We start from the raw sequence: 12,500 nt of genomic DNA, 5'->3' as shown, positions 1-12,500 counted from the left end.
TCAGAGACAGTAATATTGTAATATAACTAATTACTCTCAAATGACAGTAACTAGTAATCTATAATGTATTACATTTTGGAAGTAACTTGCCCAACACTGATAAAATCATCTGATGATCAGAATATCTCAGGGGGACATAGAGGACCAGTCTGTCTCTAAATAAGACCTTCAACTGGATTATTATCTATGAAATAGATTAACATGATGTTTCTAAAGGAAATGTTATGAAATGTGAACTATACCAAAGTGATGATCTTTGAAATCAGTTGATAATTATTTAATATGAATGAATGGATGAAATAATAATGATCAGAGACATGATGGAAGTTAATAACTCAGTTTTAATATTCAGATACATTAATGTGCCTTAAACTGTTTTACTCTTTTATCTTATTTTAATAAATACTTTTTTTTGCTACATTTGGATCATCAAGTTTTTTATTTTTATATTTTCATTGCTGTACGTTTTTTTATTCTTTGAACATAAATAAAGCCGCTCCAAATATCAACCTGATATAGTGTGTGTGTGTTGTATGAATATCTGAATATGTTAAATGTGTAGAGGAGGAGCAGAGACTGGGGGAAGGATGTGATCCTGAGAGACTAAGATCTGAATCTGATGGAGGTCTCTGGTGTCAGCTGAAGACACCTTTGTCCAACATGTCCAGGATTTCACAAACACTCTCACACTAGTTTGATGATTGTCTCAGTCAGAGCGGTCGGGGAGATGAGAGATATATCTCAACCTCGGTCTGGACAGCTGCATGGAGAGTCTGACAGGTTTTAGAACAACGCTCAAAGTACTTTTACTTTAAATACATAAAACTAAATGACTCCATATTTGATAGTTCAGATAAAAGTCAAATGTAGATCAGTTCAAATGTTCTTTAATTAAAAAAGGCAGATTGTTTTAATGTTAACACAAGTTTTAATGTTTGACATGAATGTTAATCTGTGATTAATATTTATTAGAACAAATACCAACACATATACACATATATATACTGTATACATATACATTTAATATACACAATATGTTAATCATGCAATACATACTGTTAATGTAGATATTTAATGTTGACAGTAGACTGGCTTTGCACACACACACACACACACACACACACACAGTCAGCTGACTCAGTCGGCAGCCAATAGGATTCCAGCATTCTACAGCAGGACACCTCCAGGCAGGTTGTGACTGAGAATGAAAGACAGCCCAGAGAGAGATGGTGTAGCTCAGAAATGCTGCTGATGGACTTAGAGAAGTTGGATCAGAAGATGTTTAAAGTTATGTTACGTCATGTTGTTGAATGTCCATGTTCTTATCATCAGTGTTATTGTTGAGTTTGAGTGTTTGTTTTATGTTCAGTTATTAGAGGACAGGTCTCTGTGTGAAGTGTGAAATGTAGCAGTAAAGTTAGTATGTTAATATGTTAATATGCTGTATATATGTATGTTTTATTGTTGTTTATCTGCCAGCTGCACATGCGCAATGTAGACAGCTGGTTGAAGGAACCTGGAGGTGAACAGTTAATCACAGCAGGGCCCCGTAGACGGTGCAGTAGTGATGTTCAGTTCCAGCCACTCACACATTCACCAGTTCACAGAGAAAAGGTTCCCACTACAGTGCAGCGTGGTAGAAACAGATCAAGAGAGGGAGAGGACAGAGAAGGAGAGAAAGATGACAGGTTACTCTCTCTCAGCTCTCATGGCTCCATTAATGCTCCTGATGATCCTAACGTCTGGAGCAGCTTCTGGTAAATATCAGCTTTCACTGTGACAACACTCATGTACACTTTACTTTATTCATTGTGTCAGAGTGGTACAAATCACACAGGGACAATGTCAGTTTTCTACCACGTAATTATGCGCATGACCAACTGCATGAAAAATGTTTGTGACGTGAAGAACGGGGGGGGGGGGGGGACAGATGCTATGCAAATGCTTTCAATAAATTAATTGAGAAAAAAAAAAACAGGCGGACCCAGGGCATGCTGGGAAAACGCCGGCCTCTCAGCTGATCTAACAGCTGATTGGTCAACATGATGACGTTTTATATCAACTTTTTATTGATTTTGATTTGGAGGGATTTTAACTGTTATTTGTCTGATTTTAAAGGCTGATTCTGTACAGAACACATGTTGTGTGGCTGATAGATTACAGATCATCCACAGTCTGTTGTTAATTAAATCAGCAACAGATCACATGTAGAGCATTTTAACAGCTACTCTGTCATGATTAAAACAACTGGAGACTGTGTAGCTGATATATGGTCTGAGAACATTTTATTAAATCAGAATCGGACCACAGTGTTTCTGTGACTTCCTGTTCAGTCTGAAGGCTGCTGGAATCAGCTGGTGACTGAGAGCGGTCCCCCCCCCTCGTCTACTTTAAGGCGAGGCGCAGTTTATCTGCAACGAGCCTGATGTATTTGAGCACAGTCCGTCGTCGCCATTTTGGAGCAGTAAACTACGGTTTGTTGGATGTCTCTTCCTCTCGGACACTAAGTCTTCATTAATGGTATGTGTGTTCCTGTTATGTGTATAATGTTAGTTAAAGTGGTGTGGTGTGTATAATGTTAGTTAAAGTGGTGTGGTGTGTGAACTGTGAACACGGATTGAGTGTGTGACTGTGTGTTTGAAGGTCTGAATATCTCTTATTATAGTAAATTATTCTAGACCTGTACGGGTCTTAGTCTCTGGGTGTTATGGTGTATATTGTTAGTTTGATGGTCTTGGTTGTATCCTTAAATGTGTTATTATTATGTTGTGTTCAGGGAGAGTAGGAGCAGAGTGTTAAGGCCTGTGACCATGGCGTCACTTTAGTCTGAAATGTGCTGGAGACAGAGATGCGTTCAGTTTCATGTTCATGTTCATGTTCTTTATCTTTCGCACAGCTCATGTTTGGAAGACGCCGTCCATAGTTTACTAATGTAAATTAATAAAAACATGGTTTAATGTAGTCTACCTAAACAACGATCAATCATCACCACGTTTCTGGTTCGATTTTTTGACAGTTTTCAGTGGTTATGAGGACCAATATGAGAGAGACATTTGGTAATCATTGATCATTGTTTAGGTACATTAAACCACGTTAAGCTTGTTACTTAATGAAGAATAAACGTTAATGTGAGATAACTGATAATCGTTGGATTTCGATTTAGTTTTTTTGACAAGCTTAAGTGTTCATGACAAGATATGGCCATGAGGAATGTGGTGATCGTTGTTTAGGTACATTAAACCAGGTTAAGCTTGTTTTCTTCACGTTAAGCGTTATGTCAGACAGACAGGCAGTGTGTCAGACAGACAGGCAGTGTAGTGAGAGGAGGAGCAGCTCAGCAGCAGAACAACAGCTGTGTCTGTGCTGCTCTGTGGGGATAGTAGAGGGTTTTGTGGATTTGTTGGCATCTGTCGCTCAAGAACTTTATTTATTTTAACTAATTGAGCTCGAGGTTTTCCAAAAAATCGGTGGGTACGAAATGTGTATATATATATATATATATATATATATATATATATATATATATATATATATATATATATATATATATACATACATACATACATACATACATACATACATACATACATACACATTCGTCATGACGCAATTTGCAGTAGTTATCGTTGTTAACCTGTATCCCCATCAGAGACTAACTATAGTTGTGAACTGAATAAAACTCTTTCCTGCTGATGAAATAGTTTTGGGCATTCATGACGCAGCTGTCCTCCTGTAAGCCGAGCTGTAGTCCCGCCCTCTCCGTCACAATACACCCAGACTACCAGCCAATCCGATCACAGCCACCAACTGCTCCCTATAGTCGTAAAGACGGCTGCAGATCACCACTCACTAGGAAAAGGGTTACTGCACTGAGTTTACACAGAAGGGAAGAAGTGGTCTATATACCAGACTGAGACTAGGTCACACAGGACTGAATGCTACCTTACACACAGTAGGACATCATAGATATATATCTATGGTAGGACATGGTAATAGATTATACATAGAATACCAAGACAAAGAAGATGTAGAACATGTACTTTTTGTATGCGAGAAATATAATGATAGTAGAATAAAACTGGCAGGAAATAGAAGGAGAGAACGCAATACATGATATACTTGAAGAAAAGGGAATGACAAGGGAGAGACTTAGAACTTGACTTATTTATCTTAATAATACTGGTTTAATGAAAAGAATATAAGGTTGCCTTTTATTTTATTTTTTGTTTGTTTGTTTTGAATTAATACAAGCCTAGACTCTATGAAGTTCATGGTAGTACACACTCCTGTACAGTTGATGGTGGTATACTACAGAAGTAGTAATCTGACAAAAACAAGGAAGAAGAAGAGCACCACTCTCAGATCTCATGGCTGCTTTAATGCTCCTGTTGATCCTTCTGTCTGAAGCAGCTTCTGGTAAATATCAGCTGTTATTGTGAAAAGATTGATGGACAATCTTAGTAATGTTTATTCATGTCATTCTGGTAAAATAGCTGCAGTTTCCTCACATAATTACGTTGTATTGATGCGAGCTAACGTTAGCTAGTGGAGCAGTTAGCCTCTAAAGGGGAGATATTCATCACAACACCGCGGCCAGCCAGACTCGGAGGCCTGGGGCGATACGGTCTGTTCCCCCGACGTTACTGCCGTTAGCACCGTTATCACCCGGTGCTGGAGTTAGTGCTGGCTGGGTTCGGGTGGATGTTGTAGACCTAACCTTAAAACGGCTAGCGTTCCCTACCGAGCATTAGCATGAGCTAACGCTCACGTTACTTGTCAACGCAGCACGTTTGGACAATTCCTAGGTTAATAACACGTGTTATACGTTCTCTGGGACATGTTGTCATGCTAACCGAATGTGTCTCTAGCTTTAAACAAGCTACCGCATACCGGTGGTTATGTAGCTGCTAACGAGGGTAAATCGCTATTTTATACCACTAACAAGGCTCAAAATATCACCACACTACAACGGTAACATAATGAGGGTCCATGCATGTAAACAGAAGCATCGACAACTTTGTAAGTGTACAGACAGTTTATTAAAGAGCGATTATAAAGACAGTAGCGTTCATGTTTACATTTAATTAATTAAAATTTGAATTGTATTGTTGACTTTGTACATCAGCAAGCCTGCAGTACTATGTGATATAGAGCTACCCAGCATAACATGATATATTACAAGATAAAAACAAGGACTGGTTATCAACTCGTGATGTCATGAATTTATATGAATGACATCTTTTGTTTAACTACTTCAATCACAGTAGTATATTGAGCACTGACCGCCTGGTGTAAACATTCATATGAAAGTCAGAAACTAATCACACAAACTAAAGGGCAGATTGCAGAAATATAAAAACAAATATGTGGCTTTACCACACTTAGAAGTATTTAGATCATTTAATTATTATTTACTGTAATAAACATATGTAAACATGTGGATTGCACTTTTTAAACAAACACTGTCTTTGAACTTTACTAGACAGTTAAATAAGTAAAAATATAGTATATACGGTATATGAAATGGTGTATTTTTTACAGCGCACACAGAGGAGCTGCCTCCATCCCCTCCCCTCATGAAGTTGCGTGCCGTGTGCATGACAGCGTCAACGTTACACTCAGATACAGAGAGGCTATCGTTACGTTAGCAGTAGCATGCTGCTGCTGGTCTTGTCGTGGGATTAACTGGACTAATAAAACCATTGAAACAACGCGGCCACGCTGCTGTGAAAGCTCCCCGAACGTCATTTATCAGTCTGGTTGTTACCCCTCCTCTCAGAGTCTGGTTGTTACCCCTCCTCTCAGAGTCTGGTTGTTACCCCTCCCTGTGGCAGTCTCCTCCACTCCATATCTTTATAACGGAGCTAGCTAACTGGAGCTAACTGCTAATCAGAGCTAATCGTTTCTAACCGAGCCTTCAGTTCTGTGTGCCTGTATCCATTAACTGCATGTATGGACTCGAACCAGAATAAAACCCTTCATTTTATTAAAATGGCTGTAAAAGTTTTAAACTACAACTCAGAGTTGTTTGAATGACAGAAATCAGCTCCAGGTACGGCGTAGCGTTAGCGTGCTAGTTGTTGCTTTCTCTGCGGAATGCAGACTGATTTGCTCTAGTGAGTCATGTGACCAAATCGCAGCCTTTGCGATTAGGAAATCGCGTTTTAACATATCGCGATATAATTGCAGATGCAATTAATCGTTCAGCCCTAGTTGGGAGTTTCGTTGAAGTTGGATGTAGTCCAGTTTTTGTCTAATGAGCGGACACTTGCAAGCAGGATTGATGGAACAGGTGGCCGGCTAGCGTTAGCTTTCCACCTAGCTAGGTTATACTCCAGCCCCCGTTCGCGTTTCACTGCTGAGGATGTCCCCCCATGATCGGCTGCTGCCCGCTCCGGCCACCGCTGCTGCCCGCTGGTCAAACTAACCTGTACGGCGGGCCACAGCAACCTCTTATTTCCGAACATTCATCTCTCCCCCGCCCCCCGAGGGCCGGTGGTCTAGCATCACGTTAACTGTACTACTATGCTTAGCTCCGTAGCTGGTAGCTCGAGCTTGATGTGCTTCGGTGATATTTTAATTTGGTTTTACACAATGTGCATATGGCTTTCAACTTGTCTACGAGCCGTCTGGGAGTTTCTGAAAATAAAAAGCTCCATTCAGAGTTATTGCTGCTGTGTTTCTCCATCATGCTGCAGCAGGAAGTGTTAGGAGGAAGTGGCAGCTTGATGAGAAGTAACGGTGCTGCCTGTTAGGACCACGCCAAGCCCAGTGAAGTGTAAAATAAATGAATAAATGGTGGCATGCGATTAAAAAAAATTAATCGCATTATGATTAGCGCGTTAATGCTGACAGCACTAGTTTTTTCTATGGACAATGCGTCCATGTTCAGAACCTGTACACAGAATCCTCTGTTAATAACCAAAACATAATTTAGATTTTAGATTTATTGTCAACTAAAGTACAATCATTGATAACAAGATTTGGTAAAGTTGGTAAGGGTCTTGTCCTTGCATATAACAATGTGTTATGAATTAACTGTAATAATGGTACAGGTATTGCTTTACAGATCTTGTTGTATTCTCTATATGTACAGTTGAAATTATATTTGTCTAAAAAGGCTTTATATTCCAAAAAGTTACCATTATCATCTATAATATCATTCACAAAAACAATGCCCTTACCATACCTGAACAATGATTTCCTATTGATTATAATGACCCTACTGTTCCATAAGGTGGTTCCATGTGGAGAAAAGTTCTGGGTGAATATCATTTTCCAATATTGGAGAACTTGTTTGTGGAAGTTTTGATAACTTAACAGGAATTTTGGTCACCTCAAAATCACATTGCAGAAGAAAATCAAGCCCTCCTACTTTCTTAAATAGATGTCTAGGTATGTGAAACCACATAGAATCTGGTTGTGATGGATAGGTTTTCAACCAGTTGATCTTAAAGCAAGCAATGCAACGCTACCAAGCCCCGGCCGAGCGCCCTAACGTGTAGTTACATATTTTGAGAGGTGACTTCAGGCTGCAGCGTAGTCTCGGTATCTCCACGTACCTCCGTACGGAGTCACGGAGTAGATTTAACTCAGAAACATAAAATGGTCTTTAGGGGTGAGAGACAGTGACTATGAAAGAGATGAGATCTGATATTAAACAACATTTCCTGAAGGATTAGACCTGAACTATTGATGAGTCATGTCAACACGTATCTCAGTGAGGAGCTTCTTCATGAGTTGACCTCGTGGTAATAAAGTCCTGTGATATCTCTGATAATTAACATCCCTTCTGCAGTGTTACACCTGATGGAGGGCTTTAGAAGTACCATGACTTTTATTGATTACTATTGTTTATTATTGTGTCAGACAGAGAGAGAATCACTTCAAATCATCTCAACATTTAGAGAATATTTTACTCCTGTAAAAGTACTGTAAGAAAAGTTACCTTAAACTTAAAGTACTTCTTACTTTCAATAAACTTTCCTCAAGTAACAACAAAATGACTCGATAATTGACACTAGAAAAATGTTCTTAGATAAAAGTAAAACATAGTCATTATAATTTTTAAATCAGACATCCAAAACAGAATTCTTACGAGGAAGAACTTCATTTCAGATACAGTTTAGTTGTTTGGTGTTTTTAGCCCCCAGCGTCGCCTCCCAGGCAGCGCAGCAATGGTTATGTTAGGGTTAAGGTTAAGGTTAAGGTTAGCTGCCTGGAAGGAGCCGTTGGAGGCCAAAAACACCATCCATTGTTGCTAGTCATAATTATAATTTCAGATATCCAAAATGTTATTTTAAATATCTGATATACATTTTGACAAATGTAAAATTAGAAAACTTAAATTAGAATTATGACTATAAGATATAATTTATTAATCCCACACTGGGGGAAATTCCTACAGCAGCTCAAAACACATCAGAATAACACAAATACACATTAAATAGACTTTTTTTTTTTTTTTTTTGGAGATCTGAAATTGAAAACCATGAATAACAAATGTGACGTCATTTGTCCGAGGAAGAATGACGAGCAGGACACCTGGAGTCTGTTGTTCTGTTTTAGAGACGCTGAGGAAGAGATCAGATCAGATCAGCTGTTCTAATCTAAGGAGATATTAAGACCTGAACTATTGATTAGAAGTTGATCAGCTTCATGTGTCTCAACAACAGCTGTTGACCTCGTGGTAATAAAGTCTCCTGTGATATCTCTGCAGTTGAGACAGATCAGTGAACGTCTCCATCAGGTGAGACTCTACAGAGACCTTCTGCAGGGACACACCTGTAGACAACTGTTGAAACAACATGACTTTTTATTATTAACAGTAGTTTTTTGTTTTTCAGACCTGATTGTGGTAACAGTTCACCCTGGAGATGATGTCACTCTACCATGTCAGGCTGCTGATTCCTCCATCAGAGCTGCAGAATGGAGCAGAGCTGACCTGGAGCCAGATACTGTCCTCTATTACAGTGATGGACACCTGCACCAGCATCCATCCTTTAAGGACAGGGTGGAGCTGGTGGACAGAGATCTGAAGGACGGAGACGTGTCTTTAATTCTGAAGAATGTGAGCAGCATCGACAACGGGACATACGAGTGTCGAGTTGCATCAGGTGGTTCAAGACGTAAAAAAAGAGCCTACATCGACTCTGAGCCAATCAGAATCATCCATCTGCAGGTTACAGATCCAGCAGGTGAGGTAGTCTCTCTCAGAGAGTTTTCCTGAGTATCAGGTTGTAGCTGCAGTTTCTAACATCAGAGAGGATGAAGACTGCTCCACTATCACACATTTACTGACTCATATGTTTATTATCTTCAGGTTCTGAGGATAGAAACTCCTCTCCTGGAGGCCGATACCTTGGACTGGCAGCAGGTGTTCTGGTTGTTGTAGCTGCTGCAGTGGTTGGTGTCCTGATGTATAAAAGACAAAAGGACAGGAGATCAGGACAACCTGCTGCTGATGCTGATGATAAAGTGGTTGGTGTCCTGATGTATAAAAGACGTAAGAACAAGAGATCAGGACAACCTGCTGATGATGAAGAATCAGCTGATAAGTTCATCAACAAATCCCAGAGCTCTTAACACCTGACTGTTTTTTCATGTGCTGTATTATATACAACATGATTATCATTACTGCTGTGGGTGTGAGGTCATGTGCAGATCTGCTATTTGGTCTGTTTCCCCCCCATTGTGGTGGAGGAGGGGTCTGTGTATCTGAGTCTGGGATCTGTATCATCTGGAGGTCTGAGATCCTCTAGGGTCTCCATGATGAGATGGTCCCAGTGGTGGAGGAGGGGTCTTGGATCACTGGGATCCAAATACCAAATTTCAGGATGACCAAATCCTGTTGACATGGATCCTGTTAAATGGAGCCAACAGTGTAGCCTGCTGGCTCAGAAGAGAACTACAGGTAAAGAACTACAGGTAAAGAACTACAGGTAAAGAACTACAGGTAGGACACTAATAGTTATTGTTTGTTTTAATTTTAAGAAACAGAAAGATTTTACATTCCTTATTTTGTTATGTTTTTGTTTACCATATCTCATTAGATGTGACATGCTTCATATATGCTTCACATATGTTTTCTATCATCAGTAAACATTGATTTTATGATCATTCACTTAAAAAAAAACACTCTGATTTTATTTAGTTTGAAAAATCCCATCTGAATCCTTCTGATGGGATCAGGATAATCCTGTTTCTTTGGATCAAAGAGATCCCAAACCCAGTTCAAAGTTTTGAAAAACTGGGCTCAGAATATCTCCTCTTCATGTCAGTGACGATACTTTGGCAGCAGGTGGTGCAGTTAGCTAAAGGGATGCATTCTGTTGAGATTGTTGTTGGGTCAGCATCTGCTGTCAATGGGGGGGGCCGAGACTGAGAGCTACATGGAAAAGTATCAAACAAGCCACTTTGAAATGTTGCTGTTTTCATGAATACTAAAGTTGGATGAAGTGAATGTAACAATAATATCCTCAACGCTGAGCTGTATCCCTGGAGAGCTAGGAATGATTTCTGAGCTGATTTAAAACCAACTAACCTTGAATGGTTTACACTGAGGAGTTGATTAAAATGTGAATATTGTTGTTGTAATTATGAAATCATCTAATATCTCAGGGGGACATAGAGGACCAGTCTGTCTCTGAATAAGACCTTCAACTGGATTATTATCTATGAAATAGATTAACATGATGTTTCTAAAGGAAATGTTATGAAATGTGAACTATACCAAAGTGATGATCTTTGAAATCAGTTGATAATTATTTAATATGAATGAATGGATGAAATAATAATGATCAGAGATGATGGAAGTTAATAATCAGCATTAACCTTAATGTGCCTTAAACTGTTTTTTATATAAATACTTTATATAAATACTTTATATTTGGATTCTCAAGTTGTTACTTTAATATATCATTGTTGTGTGTTTTTTATTCTTTAAACATAAATAAAGCCGCTCCAAATATCAACCTGATATAGTGTGTGTGTGTTGTATGAATATCTGAATATGTTAAATGTGTAGAGGAGGAGCAGAGACTGGGGGAAGGATGTGATCCTGAGAGACTAAGATCTGAATCTGATGGAGGTCTCTGGTGTCAGCTGAAGACACCTTTGTCCAACATGTCCAGGATTTCACAACCACTCTCACACTAGTTTGATGATTGTCTCTCTGGTTCTCATTGTCTGTTTTAATGTCAACACAAGTTTTAATGTTTGACATGGATGTTAATCTGTGATTAATATTTATTAGAACAAATACAACATATATACTGTATACATATACATTTAATATACACAACATTTTAATCATGCAATACATACTGTTAATGTAGATATTTTATGTTGACAGTAGACTGGCTTTGCACACACACACACACACACACACACACACACAGAGTCAGCTGACTCAGTCGGCAGCCAATAGGATTCCAGCATTCTACAGCAGGACACACCTCCAGTCAGGTTGTGACTGAGAATGAAAGACAGCCCAGAGAGAGATGGTGTAGCTCAGAAATGCTGCTGATGGACTTAGAGAAGTTGGATCAGAAGATGTTTAAAGTTATGTTACGTCATGTTGTTGAATGTCCATGTTCTTATCATCAGTGTTATTGTTGAGTTTGAGTGTTTGTTTTATGTTCAGTTATTAGAGGACAGGTCTCCGTGTGAAGTGTGAAATGTAGCAGTAAAGATAGTATGTTAATATGTTAATATGCTGTATATATGTATGTTTATTGTTGTTTATCTGCCAGCTGCACATGTTCAGTGTAGACAGAAACAACATGGAGGTGAACAGTTATCAGGAACACTCTGAGTCCAGCAGAGGGCCCCCGTAGACCGGGTATAGTATGTAGTGATGTTCAGTTCCAGCCACTCACACATTCACCAGCTCACAGAGAAAAGATCCCACTACAGTACAGTAGTAGAAACAGATCAAGAGAGGGAGAGGACAGAGAAGGAGAGAAAGATGACAGGTTACTCTCTCTCAGCTCTCATGGCTCCATTAATGCTCCTGATGATCCTAACGTCTGGAGCAGCTTCTGGTAAATATCAGCTTTCACTGTGACAACACTCATGTAGACTTTACTTTATTTTATTCATGTATTATTTTAATTAGTCTTATAGAAAGATGTCGTCTTGTTAAGAGAAAATGTAAATGTGTTGATGGATTTATATTTACAATACATTTCAGTTTCTTCTGATAATGAGACTGGATTTATGAAAGTGTGAATAATGTTTAACTAACAGTTACGGTTTTACATGGAATAGTTCAATGGTAGGATTTGATGTATAAATATTATGTCACATATTTTAATGTATTATACAGTATTGGTTTGTGATAAATAAGTGTTGTATTCACTTTTTCAGCTAAAAGCGTGATCTTATGTTTGACTAACTGCATGAAAAATGTTTGTTACAAAAAGTGAAGGAGAGGGACAGAGAGAGACAGAAGAAGAGAAGGAGCAGCAGGGAGGGCGTGGACTATTTCAGTTTCAACA

The 12,500-nt window shown here is 38.9% G+C and overlaps 1 protein-coding gene and 2 long non-coding RNA genes across 3 annotated transcripts in view; 2 read left to right on the top strand and 1 right to left on the bottom strand.

Annotated features, from left to right (window-relative positions):
• LOC118493669 overlaps positions 1-416 on the bottom strand; it is an 18,755-nt gene extending 18,339 nt beyond the window's left edge. Inside the window, exon 1 of the long non-coding RNA XR_004895614.1 lies at positions 357-416. This is a non-coding gene — a long non-coding RNA (uncharacterized LOC118493669). The remainder of the gene's footprint in view (positions 1-356) is intronic.
• Positions 1-9,585, top strand: part of LOC118493647 (coxsackievirus and adenovirus receptor-like) — a 40,775-nt gene extending 31,190 nt beyond the window's left edge. The window contains exons 4-6 of the mRNA XM_035994230.1: positions 8,847-9,197; positions 9,323-9,405; positions 9,481-9,585. Coding sequence (XP_035850123.1) covers positions 8,847-9,197; positions 9,323-9,405; positions 9,481-9,585 — 539 coding nt within the window. The remainder of the gene's footprint in view (positions 1-8,846; positions 9,198-9,322; positions 9,406-9,480) is intronic.
• LOC118493671 lies at positions 328-8,827 on the top strand. Its single transcript, XR_004895618.1, has 4 exons — positions 328-338; positions 1,566-1,569; positions 4,023-4,027; positions 8,615-8,827. It is a non-coding gene; the product is annotated as an uncharacterized LOC118493671 (long non-coding RNA).
• Positions 9,586-12,500: the final 2,915 nt, after the last annotated feature.

This window comes from Sander lucioperca, chromosome 17, assembly GCF_008315115.2.
Source record: "Sander lucioperca isolate FBNREF2018 chromosome 17, SLUC_FBN_1.2, whole genome shotgun sequence".
NCBI lineage: Eukaryota > Metazoa > Chordata > Actinopteri > Perciformes > Percidae > Sander > Sander lucioperca.
The sequence above is the reverse complement of the archived record's forward strand: the minus strand, read 5'-3'. Positions and strand labels throughout refer to the sequence as shown.